The sequence below is a fragment of the Suillus paluster genome (assembly GCF_016628075.1).
Source record: "Suillus paluster strain FC165 chromosome Unknown EDB91scaffold_485, whole genome shotgun sequence".
Classification (NCBI taxonomy): Eukaryota; Fungi; Basidiomycota; class Agaricomycetes; order Boletales; family Suillaceae; genus Suillus; species Suillus paluster.
This window is the reverse complement of record NW_024538045.1, coordinates 1,770-14,989: the sequence shown is the minus strand read 5'-3', so window position 1 is coordinate 14,989 and position 13,220 is coordinate 1,770. Positions and strand designations below refer to the sequence as shown.

At 46.6% G+C, this 13,220-nt stretch overlaps 2 protein-coding genes across 2 annotated transcripts; both read left to right on the top strand.

Annotated features, from left to right (window-relative positions):
• Nucleotides 1–166: 166 nt before the first annotated feature.
• On the top strand, nucleotides 167–3,628 carry EDB91DRAFT_1090035 (uncharacterized protein; the record flags this gene model as incomplete). The annotated part of the gene is made up of 14 exons (XM_041316617.1): nucleotides 167–247; nucleotides 282–344; nucleotides 415–472; nucleotides 570–642; nucleotides 672–817; nucleotides 884–1,011; nucleotides 1,069–1,435; nucleotides 1,505–1,956; nucleotides 2,005–2,199; nucleotides 2,253–2,420; nucleotides 2,506–2,909; nucleotides 2,951–3,173; nucleotides 3,221–3,547; nucleotides 3,593–3,628. The coding sequence occupies 14 exons, from the start codon at nucleotides 167–169 to the stop codon at nucleotides 3,626–3,628; spliced, it is 2,721 nt and encodes a 906-aa protein (XP_041168455.1).
• Nucleotides 3,629–4,000: 372 nt separating this feature from the next.
• Nucleotides 4,001–5,577, top strand: EDB91DRAFT_1258536 (uncharacterized protein; the record flags this gene model as incomplete). Its single annotated transcript, XM_041324351.1, has 5 exons — nucleotides 4,001–4,394; nucleotides 4,446–4,590; nucleotides 4,646–4,987; nucleotides 5,042–5,259; nucleotides 5,309–5,577. 5 exons carry the CDS (start codon nucleotides 4,001–4,003, stop codon nucleotides 5,575–5,577), a joined length of 1,368 nt encoding a protein of 455 aa, XP_041168454.1.
• Between the last annotated feature and the right edge of the window lie 7,643 nt (nucleotides 5,578–13,220).

The following is a 13,220-nucleotide window of genomic DNA, read 5'->3' as shown; positions in this document are numbered from 1 at the left end:
CACCTCCATATAAACGATCCAACATCATGACAATAGATACAACACTATGCCATATATGGATGTCAGTAATTTCAATATCTCAATTTCATAGCTACATACGAGTTTTGGATCCTTGACTGTGTCAGTCGATTGATGACGTTGTCTTGTCGATATATGTGCATCATCGATGTTCATTGCAGTACCATCATCGTCGACAATTGGAACCAATCGTACATACGATGCTTTGAGGGAATCAGCCTTTGGGCGAGTGCGCTTTGTAGTTGATGCCACCTGTTGCGTAGCGCTTGGCTGATTTTTCGTTCTACGCGCATGGCCCGATGCTGCTGCTGACGCTGTCTGAGTTGGTGCGATGGTCGAGGCACTTGCTGCATTGGTCGCCTTAAAGTGCTTTGATTTCAACATTTTTAACAACAGCAGGATGGTGTGTGGCTCCAGACAACAATCAACCTGGTTTCCCACGCTAGCGACTCTGGTAAATTACTCAACTTAGTCATGTTTAGTGCTGTCCAATTACGATCGTCATCATTTTTTAATGCCATAACATAATGTATTGATAATATCACGGCCAGCTAGCAAGCGTCTTGCTGCATCCGTCGTCACAATACGATTATCAAAGTTGCAAGATAATCGTCCATCGATAATGTGATGTACTGGATCGATTTTGCAACCAGATTCACTCCGCGAGGCCGCTCCATTCTAAATCCTGATGATTATCAGCCGATCGGATCTTGGTTTCGTGGTTTCGGAAGCAACAAGCAAGATTGGACATTAGTTCCCACGTCCGCAAATGCGCCACGACAACAACTTGTACCTTCTTGTACATGACAAAATAGATCATCGATGGCTTCCAACACCGGCTCTCACGCATCAATTTTCCCAACAGTAGATGCACTCACATTGGAAATCAAAGACTACCCTGAGATATTCACGAATGTCGTTTTATCGTATGAAGCGTCGTTGGATATTGAGAACAATAGGGTTTTATTAGCAATGGGTGAAGGAGTGACACCGGTACGTTCTATGCTCCATAATAATAGTGTGATTTAGAATCACCCGTCGAATTCGTAGGTCGAGATTCCCGATGCATGCGTCGACGCACTTAGGCTCGTCGTCCACCAACTCCATCTATACCAATCTACCGCGATGGCCTTGCGCGATCTTCCAAAATCAGACGCCGTCGACAATGAACTGCAACTCTACATTTCTATCGCTGAATACCTAGCATCGATCGTAACTGCTTTTAAAGGAGAGCTGGGGACCGACAATACAACGAGCTCGAACACGAAGTGGAGGTCTGCGCATTTGGATTTTCATATTGCCCTCGCATTGGAGGGCAATGCCTTTACGCAGGAGCAACAGACGATCGCATTGAAAGCGATGAAGCGCTCCTGGAATCACTTCAGGGAGAAAAGAACGTTCAAAAAGGTACAAGAGCGTGAGTGATATATCGATCATCCTAACGTAGAAGTATAAGTATGTGATGCGATCTCTATTCCAGTGACAGGTGCTGGAATGCACAAGGCCTTCTGCCTGAATGGTGACAACATGTGTGGTGGCCCATTCGAGCATACGCGCGAGCAGTCCGCGTTAATCGCTGATACCATTCAGACCCTTCAATCCGAGCCAGAGGTCGAAATCAAAAAGGAGAAAGTCGTACGTTTTGACAATCCTACTCCCTCGTTTTCGGTCGAAATCACACAAAGGCCTCCTCAGAATGCGTCGGGCGGTTCCAAATCGAAGTCACTGAAGGGCAGGAACATAAAGGCCACTGCGCAGTCTGTTAGTAATGCGCAAGACTCATCTGACAACATGGTGGTCGACTTGCAGGATGATCCCCCGAAACGGATATCCGGTGCGAAGTCGAAGAAATCAGGACAGGGTGGTCCTCGCAAGTCTATAACGCCAGCATCTGGCAGTGGTCAGCCTAGATCTTCATTGTTGGCATCCGACGAGGAGGTACGATATTTTTATAGACGCTTTGATTATCTTCATGATCCACTATAGGAAAGCCACTCTGAACGAGTCGCTAATCGTTTCGAAAGCAAGGCAGATGCGAAGAAGACATATAAACCCCGGAAGGCCGTGTCCAAGGGCAAGCGTCCCACGCGAAAGGGGAAGAACAAAGATGCAGTTCTTGAGGCTGAGTCTGAGGAGGAGCAGCATGTAGACGCTCGCACTGTTGCTCAAATTGACGCGGATGTAGGATTTGCTCTCCCTATGTCGCTCCAAAAGACTGATCGACTTTTTCGAAGGCAAAACTCACAGCGAGGCGTTCTGGGTCGAAGAAAGGAGGTAACCGCATCATAGAGTCTGAAGACGAAGAAGAAGAAGATCACCCGACAGCGACTGCGAAGGTGTCTGCAAGTGACCTCGGAGTAGGTCATGGTGCAATTGAGTCGCATTCTGGGAACGCATCAGAGGTACTTGTTGGACGAACTCACTGGAATGCTACTGACATTTCTCAACGTTTAGCGCAATGATCTCTCTGACATTGAAATGTCGCAGGATGGCTTGGAGGAGCTAGACGATACGATCCTACCTACTTGGCTAGAGAACTGGGAGGATTGGAACCAGATCGCATTCGACGAAGGAAATTCGCAGATTTTGTTAAAGTTGGGGGCGTGGATGCTTCTTCGATTTCGGCAGCTGGCGATGATCCCCATGGACGCCGATCTCAATGGCCTGGTTATCCCGCAAAGTCCAAGGGGGATGAACTTCAATAGCGAGAACGACTTTTATGAGGCTCTTGGAATGGAGCGATTGTATTCCGCTATCGCTCACATCGACACACGTCCTAGATACATGAGATATCTCCTGCACAGACTTGGACGGTCGCTCGCTTCAGCGGACGATGCTGATGGTCGCTCTAACAACTTGGCTGTAGGCTCACCGCCAGCAGTCACTATCGGGTATGTCTGACCGAACTATATATATATATAACTGACATCAGCATCAGCATGATGTCGGATATTTCTGCACCATGGATGCCTCTCAACAGCGGGGTGGATGACGACACGGCTGGAGATACGACTGACGAGCAGGGCATAGTCACAGATGCCATGCACGAAATGGCCATTGACAGTGATGGGGTCCTGTTCGATGAGTCACTTGATAAGAGTGCCCTCAATGACGGGAAGCGCAAGAGAACGTCTTCTCAGTCATCGCCACCAAAGGTATGTCGTCCTGTGTTAATGATTTCTCTCGCCATCACACCGTACAGAAAGATGGTGGTCGTGGACCATCGAAGCGTCCGAAGCCAGTCGTTCAATCACGATCTGCGTCGGTACCTCCTATCCCGTCATCGACTGTCTTGGTCGCATCGACTGCTTCAGTCACATCGACAGTCTTGGTACCATCTACCCCCGAGGCTCACGCATCGGACGCTGCCATTCGCAACGTCGGTAACGCCAGTGGAGAGGATGACGAGATCGATGCTGTCGGAGATGTCGATCATGAGCAATCTTTCAGCTCTGTTGCTGCTGATCCTTCGTCTATCACACATTCCATTGCTGTCGTGGAATCGTCGTCAACCGCTGCAAATGCCAATGTGAGCTGATGTGTCATTCGTCGATACGACTCACCAATTCTGTAGGACTGGCTCGAAAACATGATCTCTCCACCCAGCTAAAGATACAACCTGATCAATTTCCACTCAGCAACGTTAGACCGATACGTTAGATGATTGTACAATACCAATATCGCGCTCGTGGATGTCCTTACCTAGTATTCGAACCATGTCGATATATAGCAATGCTGCAATTGATTGAATGTGTATGTTCCGCCTGTATTTTATTTCTCATCGAGGGTATGACCGACAAAGCATAAAAATTACCATTGAATCTTCGTTGAGGTGTGGGATTTCAATCGTCGCCCATTTAACAGATTCATTATGTCAAACGTCATATTTCGGTTGCCTGAATACTTATCATATTATTAAATTAGGTAAACAACCTCATTTTCATCCATCCGTTCGCTATGTTCAACGCCACAATTCTCTCTCATGTCACCTACAAGTATTGATCTAACGATTGGGCTGCTGGGCACGCAGGTCCCGATGGAAAGCCAGAATCTCAGATGGAAGAATGGTCATACCACTGTTCTTCCAATGGTTTGCAGTGACACGAACGTCAATGTTTGCGAAGCCATTGACATTCCCATTATCAAATTCATGGCCGAATTTCCAATCTCTCTGTCGACCTCAAAGAACGTTCTGCACCTGAATGAAGAAGCGCTTGGGCGAGCGGACATCGTCGACGTCGTCGGGAGTGCGCTGGGCTCCAACATGCCAGTTGTAATCAGAGGTGTGCCCCATGATATGGTAGATGGAGAGCTATCAGCGGAATACCTGGACGAACACTTCGCGATCTCTCCGTATCGTCCTGTGTGCATTCACGGTGAAATTTATATTTAAGCCTGATGTACGCTGCATGATTAATCGATTCTAGATGTGATGATGCGATCGATAGATCATGTCCACCCCACAACATCTGGCACGATCAAGTCATTCTTCGAGTCGATGGATGACCCAACAAAAATACAATCCATCCTCGACCTGCCACTCGCGCAAGCAGCGATACCGAAATCTCTCAGGTTAGTTTTACAATTGTCTATGTTAACACCCTGTCATATTGCGACAATCTTCCAGGAACATCGATCATGGGCTCGTGCACGGCTGGAATCAAACGACCCATAGTGTTCCGATCGTTTCAAAAGTCCACCCTGAAAACTTCACGGTCAAGGCATGGGGCATGCTGCATCACGCCGGATTTCTGACTTATCCACATCACGATGCGGAGGGCACATTAACATGGGTACGGATGGAGGCTGGGGCCAAGTTCTGGGTGATATTCAGACCCAAGGATCGACGGGAAGATCGCAGCCATATTCAAAATATTGCAACACGGCTTGTCAACTTCACAGAGCACAAGGCGTGGTTGAAGCAACACTGCGACGCTGAGTTGATAACCCTCCTAGCTGGCGACATGTTGTAAGGCAGCCATCATCTTTCAGCGATCTCACTAATGTCAACTACGATATCCAGAATACAGCCACCTTGCACGATGCATGCGGTATACACGCCCATTGCCTCATTTGCTACAGGTGGCCACTTCTACCATTATGCTTGCATGCACCTCACCGAACTCGCCCGGTACATCGACGTTGAAGTAGCTGACTCCACAACAAACCAGGTCCTTGAGCATGCGTTAGAGACACTTCGTCGCATGGTCATTGCGATTCCCTACCTGTCCCCCCAAATATGTGAGGTTTCAGTCTCTGGACGGGCATCTGAAACTCACGGAATGATCAGCGTTATTCAAGCGACCGCTACTCAGTCTCTGCATCATGGCGACCAGGGCAAGGCAGTATCGCGCAAAGGGAAGTAGCACAAGGTCTGTGCGTGATACTGAGACTGCACAGCCGAGCATCGACATATCGGACGTCATACTTGAGTATTTCGGATCATCTGTATGGGTACCAGGAAGCCATATCCTATACCAGGGCAATCAGTTCATCCCCGGCGATCTGGTGGACAGGGAGGACCTTCGCCGTGTATTGACAAAATCGCTACAGTTGTAGAACGTCTGGGCAGCAAACAGGATTAACGAATCGCTGTGATGGAGAATGTGTACTCGTATTCGCGCTATACTCGAGAGGCATATGGTGGAGATTTGTGTACGTCCTTGCAATCTGTCATGAAACATGTATGGCACGATCGTATCGATGGACCCGCTTAGCAAACACAAATGAACCACTGTTGTTCTAGTTACTACCATGTCATCTAGGACTCTACTTAGTTTACTGGACTCTGCGTTCATCAGACAGACAGACAGACAGACAGACAGACAGACAGACAGACAGATGACAGTATATTTGACAAGTGACATATGAAAGTCAATTGGATTGTTGTGCCCTTCCAGCACGTTCAAGTCTACGGGTTCGAACTCAGACGTGGCGTGAGAACATCACGTGATGTGATGTTCAAATTTCGCATATGCGACGTGTTCACTCTTGATACTCTTTTCCCTTTACCTCCATGATGACGAGTTCTACGCCGTGTCTAGGTTCTTCTGTTGCACTGGCGTTTGCTGTGTTTCATTTCTCTCTTTCCTCCCACACCCTTAGCGGTTTGCTCTAACACTTGCTGTTTCTCATTCGCCTCTTTGGTCTCGCGTCATCGCTCCCCATGGGAGCAACAGAGCCGTTCGCTCTGACGCTTGCTCTGTCTCATCCGCCTCTTTGGTCTCGCGTCATCGCTCCCCATGGGAGCAACAGAGCCGTTCGCTCTGACGCTTGCTCTGTCCCATTCGCCTCTTTGGTCTCGCGTCATCGCTCCCCATGGGAGCAACAGAGCCGTTCGCTCTGACGCCTGCTGTGTCTCATCCGCCTCTTTGGTCTCGCGTCATCGCTCCCCATGGGAGCAACAGAGCCGTTCGCTCTGACGCCTGCTGTGTCTCATCCGCCTCTTTGGTCTCGCGTCATCGCTCCCCATGGGAGCAACAGAGCCGTTCGCTCTGACGCTTGCTGTCTCGTCCGCCTCTTTGGTCTCGCGTCATCGCTCCCCATGGGAGCAACAGAGCCGTTCGCTCTGACGCTTGCTCTGTCCCATTCGCCTCTTTGGTCTCGCGTCATCGCTCCCCATGGGAGCAACAGAGCCGTTCGCTCTGACGCTTGCTGTCTCGTCCGCCTCTTTGGTCTCGCGTCCTCGCTCCCCATGGGAGCAACAGAGCCGTTCGCTCTGACGCTTGCTGTGTCTCTTCCGCCTCTTTGGTCTCGCGTCCTCGCTCCCCATGGGAGCAACAGAGCCGTTCGCTCTGACGCTTGCTGTGTCTCATCCGCCTCTTTGGTCTCGCGTCCTCGCTCCCCATGGGAGCAACAGAGCCGTTCGCTCTGACGCTTGCTGTGTCTCATCTGCCTCTTTGGTCTCGCGTCCTCGCTCCCCATGGGAGCAACAGAGCCGTTCGCTCTGACGCTTGCTGTGTCTCATCCGCCTCTTTGGTCTCGCGTCCTCGCTCCCCATGGGAGCAACATAGCAGTTTGCTATAGCGCTTTCTGTAGCTCATTCCTCTCTTTACTCTCGCGTCCTCGCTCCCCATGGGAGCCTCACAGCAGTTATCTACAATGCTTTCTGTGTCTTACTTACCTCGTTGCTATCATATCTTCGCTCCTTGAGGCAGGAAAAAAAATGAAATCTATCTCCCACTCTGTGTGACCCGTTTCCTTGCATCGACTCAGATTTATAACTTGAGCTCAAGCCATGTAGGTCTTCTTAACGAAATTGCAAAAAGACCACTGTCAGATGTAACACAGCACAAACACGTAGATTATTGCTTCTGGGAAACACAGTGCAATTTGACACTTTCCAGTAATTTTCTTGCATTTCCCCGAATGAAAAATACACCCTGTGGTATTTCAACAGAATCTGAAAATACAATCAAACTTTCCTTTCGTTGTGTCCCAAATATTGATCAATATGGGACTTAGTCGCGATTTTGTTCTGGTTGGCCCCAGCGCTCTCGACTCTCGACCATGACCGCGCACCAGGATCCTTAATGCAAACACAATTGCTGGTGGTGTTACATTGGGAAGCTCTTGTTTATCATGCTAATCCCCCTCACGAGTCACAGATGCAACAACTCAACGACTCGTTATCAATGTACGTGACATTTTAGTTGACCAATTTCAGGGCTAATGTTATACTACAATGTCCCGCTCAGCTCGAGGAGCTTATCGACTTCTGAGGTTCAACGTGTGATCATGTGCGAGACGGCCACAGCTCATGTACGTTGTCAACATTTCTCAATGAGTTGTTCTTCTGACTTGAATGCTTTCAGTCCTCTGTGACGTCACCTAGCCTATCCATCAACCATCCACACGCAGCCGCCGCCATGCTCTCGCATTGAGTCTCGTTAACCGGAACTGATCTCGCAAATCGATTGGGTGTGTTATGTGGTTGACAATATGCGCATATATTCACTTTATTTCAGTAGGGCTCTCCACTTTACGCCCAGACTTGACACTTCCAGTAAGATGTCTACACGAGTAATGAATTCTGAAAGCTGATGCCCCCATTTTTCTTTTTTCTCCAGCTTAGGCACTCACCATCTTGATCACTCTCATCAAAAGCTCTCGAGTCGAAACTTGCGGAGCACAGTACTGGCCGGGCGGGTGTTTCGAATGCATTATATCACTCAAACATCAGTCGTACTCTGCTATATAGTATACCCATAATGTCTATACTGTAAATATATTATATTAATGAGCTGCAGCTAGGACGAGCGTGAAGCTAGCGTGCTATCAAACAATATTTTGAATATAGCAGCTGCATCCATCAAGTACTCCAGGAGAAATCTCTGTGAATTCTGGGTATATTCTATGGGAAAATGTCGCTATAATGATAGCAAAGTCTGTAACCTTTGACAAATTACCAGACGAGAGAGTCTGGCGGAAAACGTGGTGATATTCTCGTGTATTTTCACACTTTATCCACATCTTACCCTTTCCATAATCTACTAGTTTGTGCTGTGGTTCTATATTTCTGTACTCGATAATATTAAGTCCACCTCAATATCATGTGTGAACGTGCTGTCCGATAATGTTCTGATGAACGCTGTTCTCAGCATTGTTTTGTTCTCCGGGAACACTGAGAGACATTGAGACCAAGCTTGCCTAATGTATTCAATGTGTAGAAATGGGGATTCGAAGTAGTCGCCTGATTCACTTTGCGCTGCACATATATTGTCTGTCTCCCTTGATGCATCATTCATAGGTGGCTTACTAGTCACTGAATCCATGTGTGTGTCATATGACACCAGTATGTCGACATCACAATGAGCCAATATCTCTGTAGATGTACGCAGATGTTCGATTCATTGCCACCTCCAGTCCGGGATGGGAAAGACCGTTTGGTGAAAACACCTTCTGCTGTTATTCATTTTCATCAAACTGCTCAGAATGATATGTAGACATCACATAGCGCAAGGCAACTTCACATAAAGTTGAAGATCTCCCTGAGCGACAGGTACCGCCACCACCACTAGTCGATCTTACATTCGCACTGCTAACTGAGCCTGCTACAGATGCTACAGACGAACAAGAAGGCAAAAACATTACTTAATCTTGACGATTGTGCGGATTTCTTCCAGCTATGTGCAGCGTTGCACGGTCTGAGCAAATGCGCATAATCGATGCACGTACAGTGAATGATTCAATCGTGATAACCTATCGAAAAAGACTACGATCACCATGTGCAGCTGGGTACAAATAAGTCCGCGCGCACAGCGATTCCAAGGTCTATACACCGTATGGCTGAATATTATATAAAACATGTCACATTTTTATTGTTTTATGAGTATCTCATTTGATAGAGGGTGTTACTGGGATTGTGTTCCACTCACTTTTATAAAATTTGGTGGTCAGGAACATGAGTTATGTCCATTTTACTGTTTGGAAGGTGATACCACTCCATGACCATATTCAACAGGTATTATGTCATCTACAGGGAGTTATATCACTTGCATATAGGTCTATAAGTATTATAATCAGGTAAATTTGGTATCTCCATCTGATGATAACCACATTCAGACATTTGCCCTAGGTGAGAGGAGGAGGGGGTGAACTATAGCAATGAAAAAAATTCCTGTGATCCTGAAACTTGGTTTATCATCTTCTCTGACCTTTAAACTGGTGGGCACATGATCAGCTTGGTCACTGGTACATCCAGAGTGATCTGGCTCTGGTGTCTCCTGGTGGGTTGAGATGATCTGAGTCTATCACCTCACAAAAAATTCTGGGGATCCTGAAAACTAGCCTATCATGTTCTCTGGCCTTTAAAATGGTAGGGACATCATCAGTATACTCGCCAGTACATAATCTGGGTTTGGTGTCTCTTCATAGCAGGAGGTGTTCTCAGTCTATGATCTCACAAAAAATTCCTACTGCTCTGAAACTTGGTGCACCATCATTCTTGACCTTTACAATGGTAGGAACATAATCAGCTTGGTCACCGGTGCATCCAAGATGATTTAGTCCTGGTGCCTCCTGATCACTGGAGGTGACCTAAGTCTATCACCTTACAAAAAATTCCAGACATCCTGAAACTTGGTGTATTATCATGTCTGACCTTCCAAATAGTGGGGACATGATCAGCTTGATCACTGGTGCATTTTGAGTCATCTGCTCCTGGTGTCTCCTGATGGGTGAAGGTGATCTGAAGCTATCACCTCACAAAAAAATCTAGACATCCTGAAAATTGGTGTATCATCTTCTCTGACCATTACAATGGTGGGGACATGATCAGCTTGATCACTGGTGCATTTTGAGTCATCTGCTCCTGGTGTCTCCTGATGGGTGAAGGTGATCTGAAGCTATCACCTCACAAAAAAATCTAGACATCCTGAAAATTGGTGTATCATCTTCTCTGACCATTACAATGGTGGGGACATGATCAGCTTGATCACTGGTGCATTTTAAGTCATCTGCTCCTGGTGTCTCCTGATGGATGAAGGTGATCTGAGGCTATCACCTCACAAAAAATTCCAGACATCTTGAAACCTAGCCTATCATATTCTCTGGCCTTTACAATGGTGGGAACATAATCAGCACAGTCACTAGTGCATTTAGAGTGATCTGGATTTGGTGTCTCCTGCAGGAGGTGTTCTCAGTCTATCACCTCACAAAAAATTCCAGATATCTTGAAACCTAGCCTATCATCTTCTCTGACCTTGACAATGGTGGGAACATAATCAGCTTGGTCACTGGGCATCTAAGATGATTTAGTCCTGGTGCCTCCTGATGACCAGAAGTGACCTAAATCTATCACCTTACAAAAAATTCCAGACATCCTGAAACTTGGTGTATTGTCTTGTCTGACCTTCCAAATGGTGGGGACATGATCAGCTTGATCACTGGTGCATTTTGAGTCATCTGCTCCTGGTGTCTCCTGATAGGTGAAGGTGATCTAAAGCTATCACCTCATAAAAAATCTAGACATCCTGAAACTTGGTGTGTTATCTTTTCTGACCCATCTGATAGTCTGGACATGGTTGGCTAGATCATTGGCACATTTTAAGTCACCTGGTCCTGGTGTCTCCTGATGGGCACAGGTGATCTGAGGCTATCACCTCACAAAAAATTCCAGACATCTTGAAACCTAGCCTATCATCTTCTCTGACCTTTACAATGGTGGGAACATAATCAGCTTGGTCACTGGTGCATCCAAGATGATTTAGTCCTGATGCCTCCTGATGACCGGAGGTGACCTAAGTCTCAGCCCACAAAAAATTCTAAACATCCTGAAACTTGGTCCACCATCTTTCCTGACCTATAAAATGATAAGGACATGATCAGCCTGTTCACTAGTGCATCCAAGATGATCTAGTCCTGGTGCCTCCTGATCACTGGAGGACACCTAAGTTTATCACCTCACAAAAATTCCTATGATGCTGAAACTTGGTTCATTATCTTCTTTAACCTTTAAAATGGTGAGAACATGGTCAGCTTGGTCACTTGTACATCCAAAGTGATCTGGCTCTAGTGTCTCCTGGTGGGTGGAGATGATCTGAGTTTATCATCCCACAAATATTGTAGGGATCCTGAAAACCAGCCTATCATGTTCTCTGCCTTTTAAAGTGGTAGGAACATTATCAGCCTGATCACTAGTGCATCCAAGATGATTTAGTCCTGGTGCCTCCTGATCACTGGAGATGACCTAAGTCTGTCACCTCACAAAAAATTCCTACCATCCTGAAACTTGGTGCATCATATTTCTTGACCTCTAAAACAGCAGGGACATTATCAGTGTGATCACCAGTGCATCCAGGATGATCTGGTTCCCATGTTCCCTAATAGGTGGAGATGATCTGAGTCTATCATCCCACAAAAAAATTCAGACATCTTGAAAGCTAGCCTATCATCTTCTCTGACCATTACAATGGTGGGAACATGATCAGCTTGATCACTGGTGCATTTTGAGTCATCTGCTCCTGGTGTCTCCTGATGGATGAAGGTGATCTGAGGCTATCACCTCACAAAAAATTCTAGACATCTTGAAAACTAGCCCATCGTCTTCTCTGACCTTTACAATGGTGGGAACATAATCAGCTTGGTCACTGGTGCATCCAAGATGATCTAGTCCTGGTGCCTCCTGATCAGTGAGGGTGATCTGAATCTATCAGCTCACAAAAAATTCTAGACATCCTGAAACTTGGTCCACCATCTTTCTTGACCTATAAAATGGTAAGGACATGGTCAGCATAATCACTAGTACATTTAGAGTAATCTGGGTTTAGTGTCTCCTGATGGCAGGAGGTGTTCTTAGTCTATCACCTCAAAAAATTCCTACCAGCCTGATACTTGGTGCATCATATTTCTTGACCTTTAAAACAGTAGGGACATGATCAGTGTGATCACCAGTGCATCTAGGATGATCTGGTTCCCATGTTCCCTGATAGGTGGAGATGATCTGAGTCTATCACCCCACAAAAATATTAGACATCTTGAAAGCTAGCCTATCATCTTCTCTGACCATTACAATGGTGGGAACATGATCAGCTTGATCACTGGTGCATTTTGAGTCATCTGCTCCTGGTGTCTCCTGATGGGTGAAGGTGATCTGAAGCTATCACCTCACAAAAAAATCTAGACATCCTGAAAATTGGTGTATCATCTTCTCTGACCATTACAATGGTGGGGACATGATCAGCTTGATCACTGGTGCATTTTAAGTCATCTGCTCCTGGTGTCTCCTGATGGATGAAGGTGATCTGAGGCTATCACCTCACAAAAAAATCTAGACATCCTGAAAACTAGCCTATCATCTTCTCTGACCTTTACAATGGTGGGGACATGGTTGGCTTGATCACTGGTACATTTTGAGTCTCCTGGTCCTAGTGTCTCCTGATGGGCAAAGGTGATCTGAGGCTATCACCTCACAAAAAATTCCAGACATCTTGAAACCTAGCCTATCATCTTCTCTGGCCTTTAAAACGGTAGGAACATAATCAGCACAGTCACTAGTGCATTTAGAGTGATCTGGATTTAATGTCTCCTGCAGGAGGTGTTCTCAGTCTATCACCTCACAAAAAATTCCTACCACCCTGCAACTTGGTCCACCATCTTTCTTGACCTTGACAATGGTGGGAACATGATCAGCTGGTCACTGGTGCATTTTAAGTCACCTGGTCCTGGTGTCTCCTGATGGATGAAAGTGATCTGAGGCTATC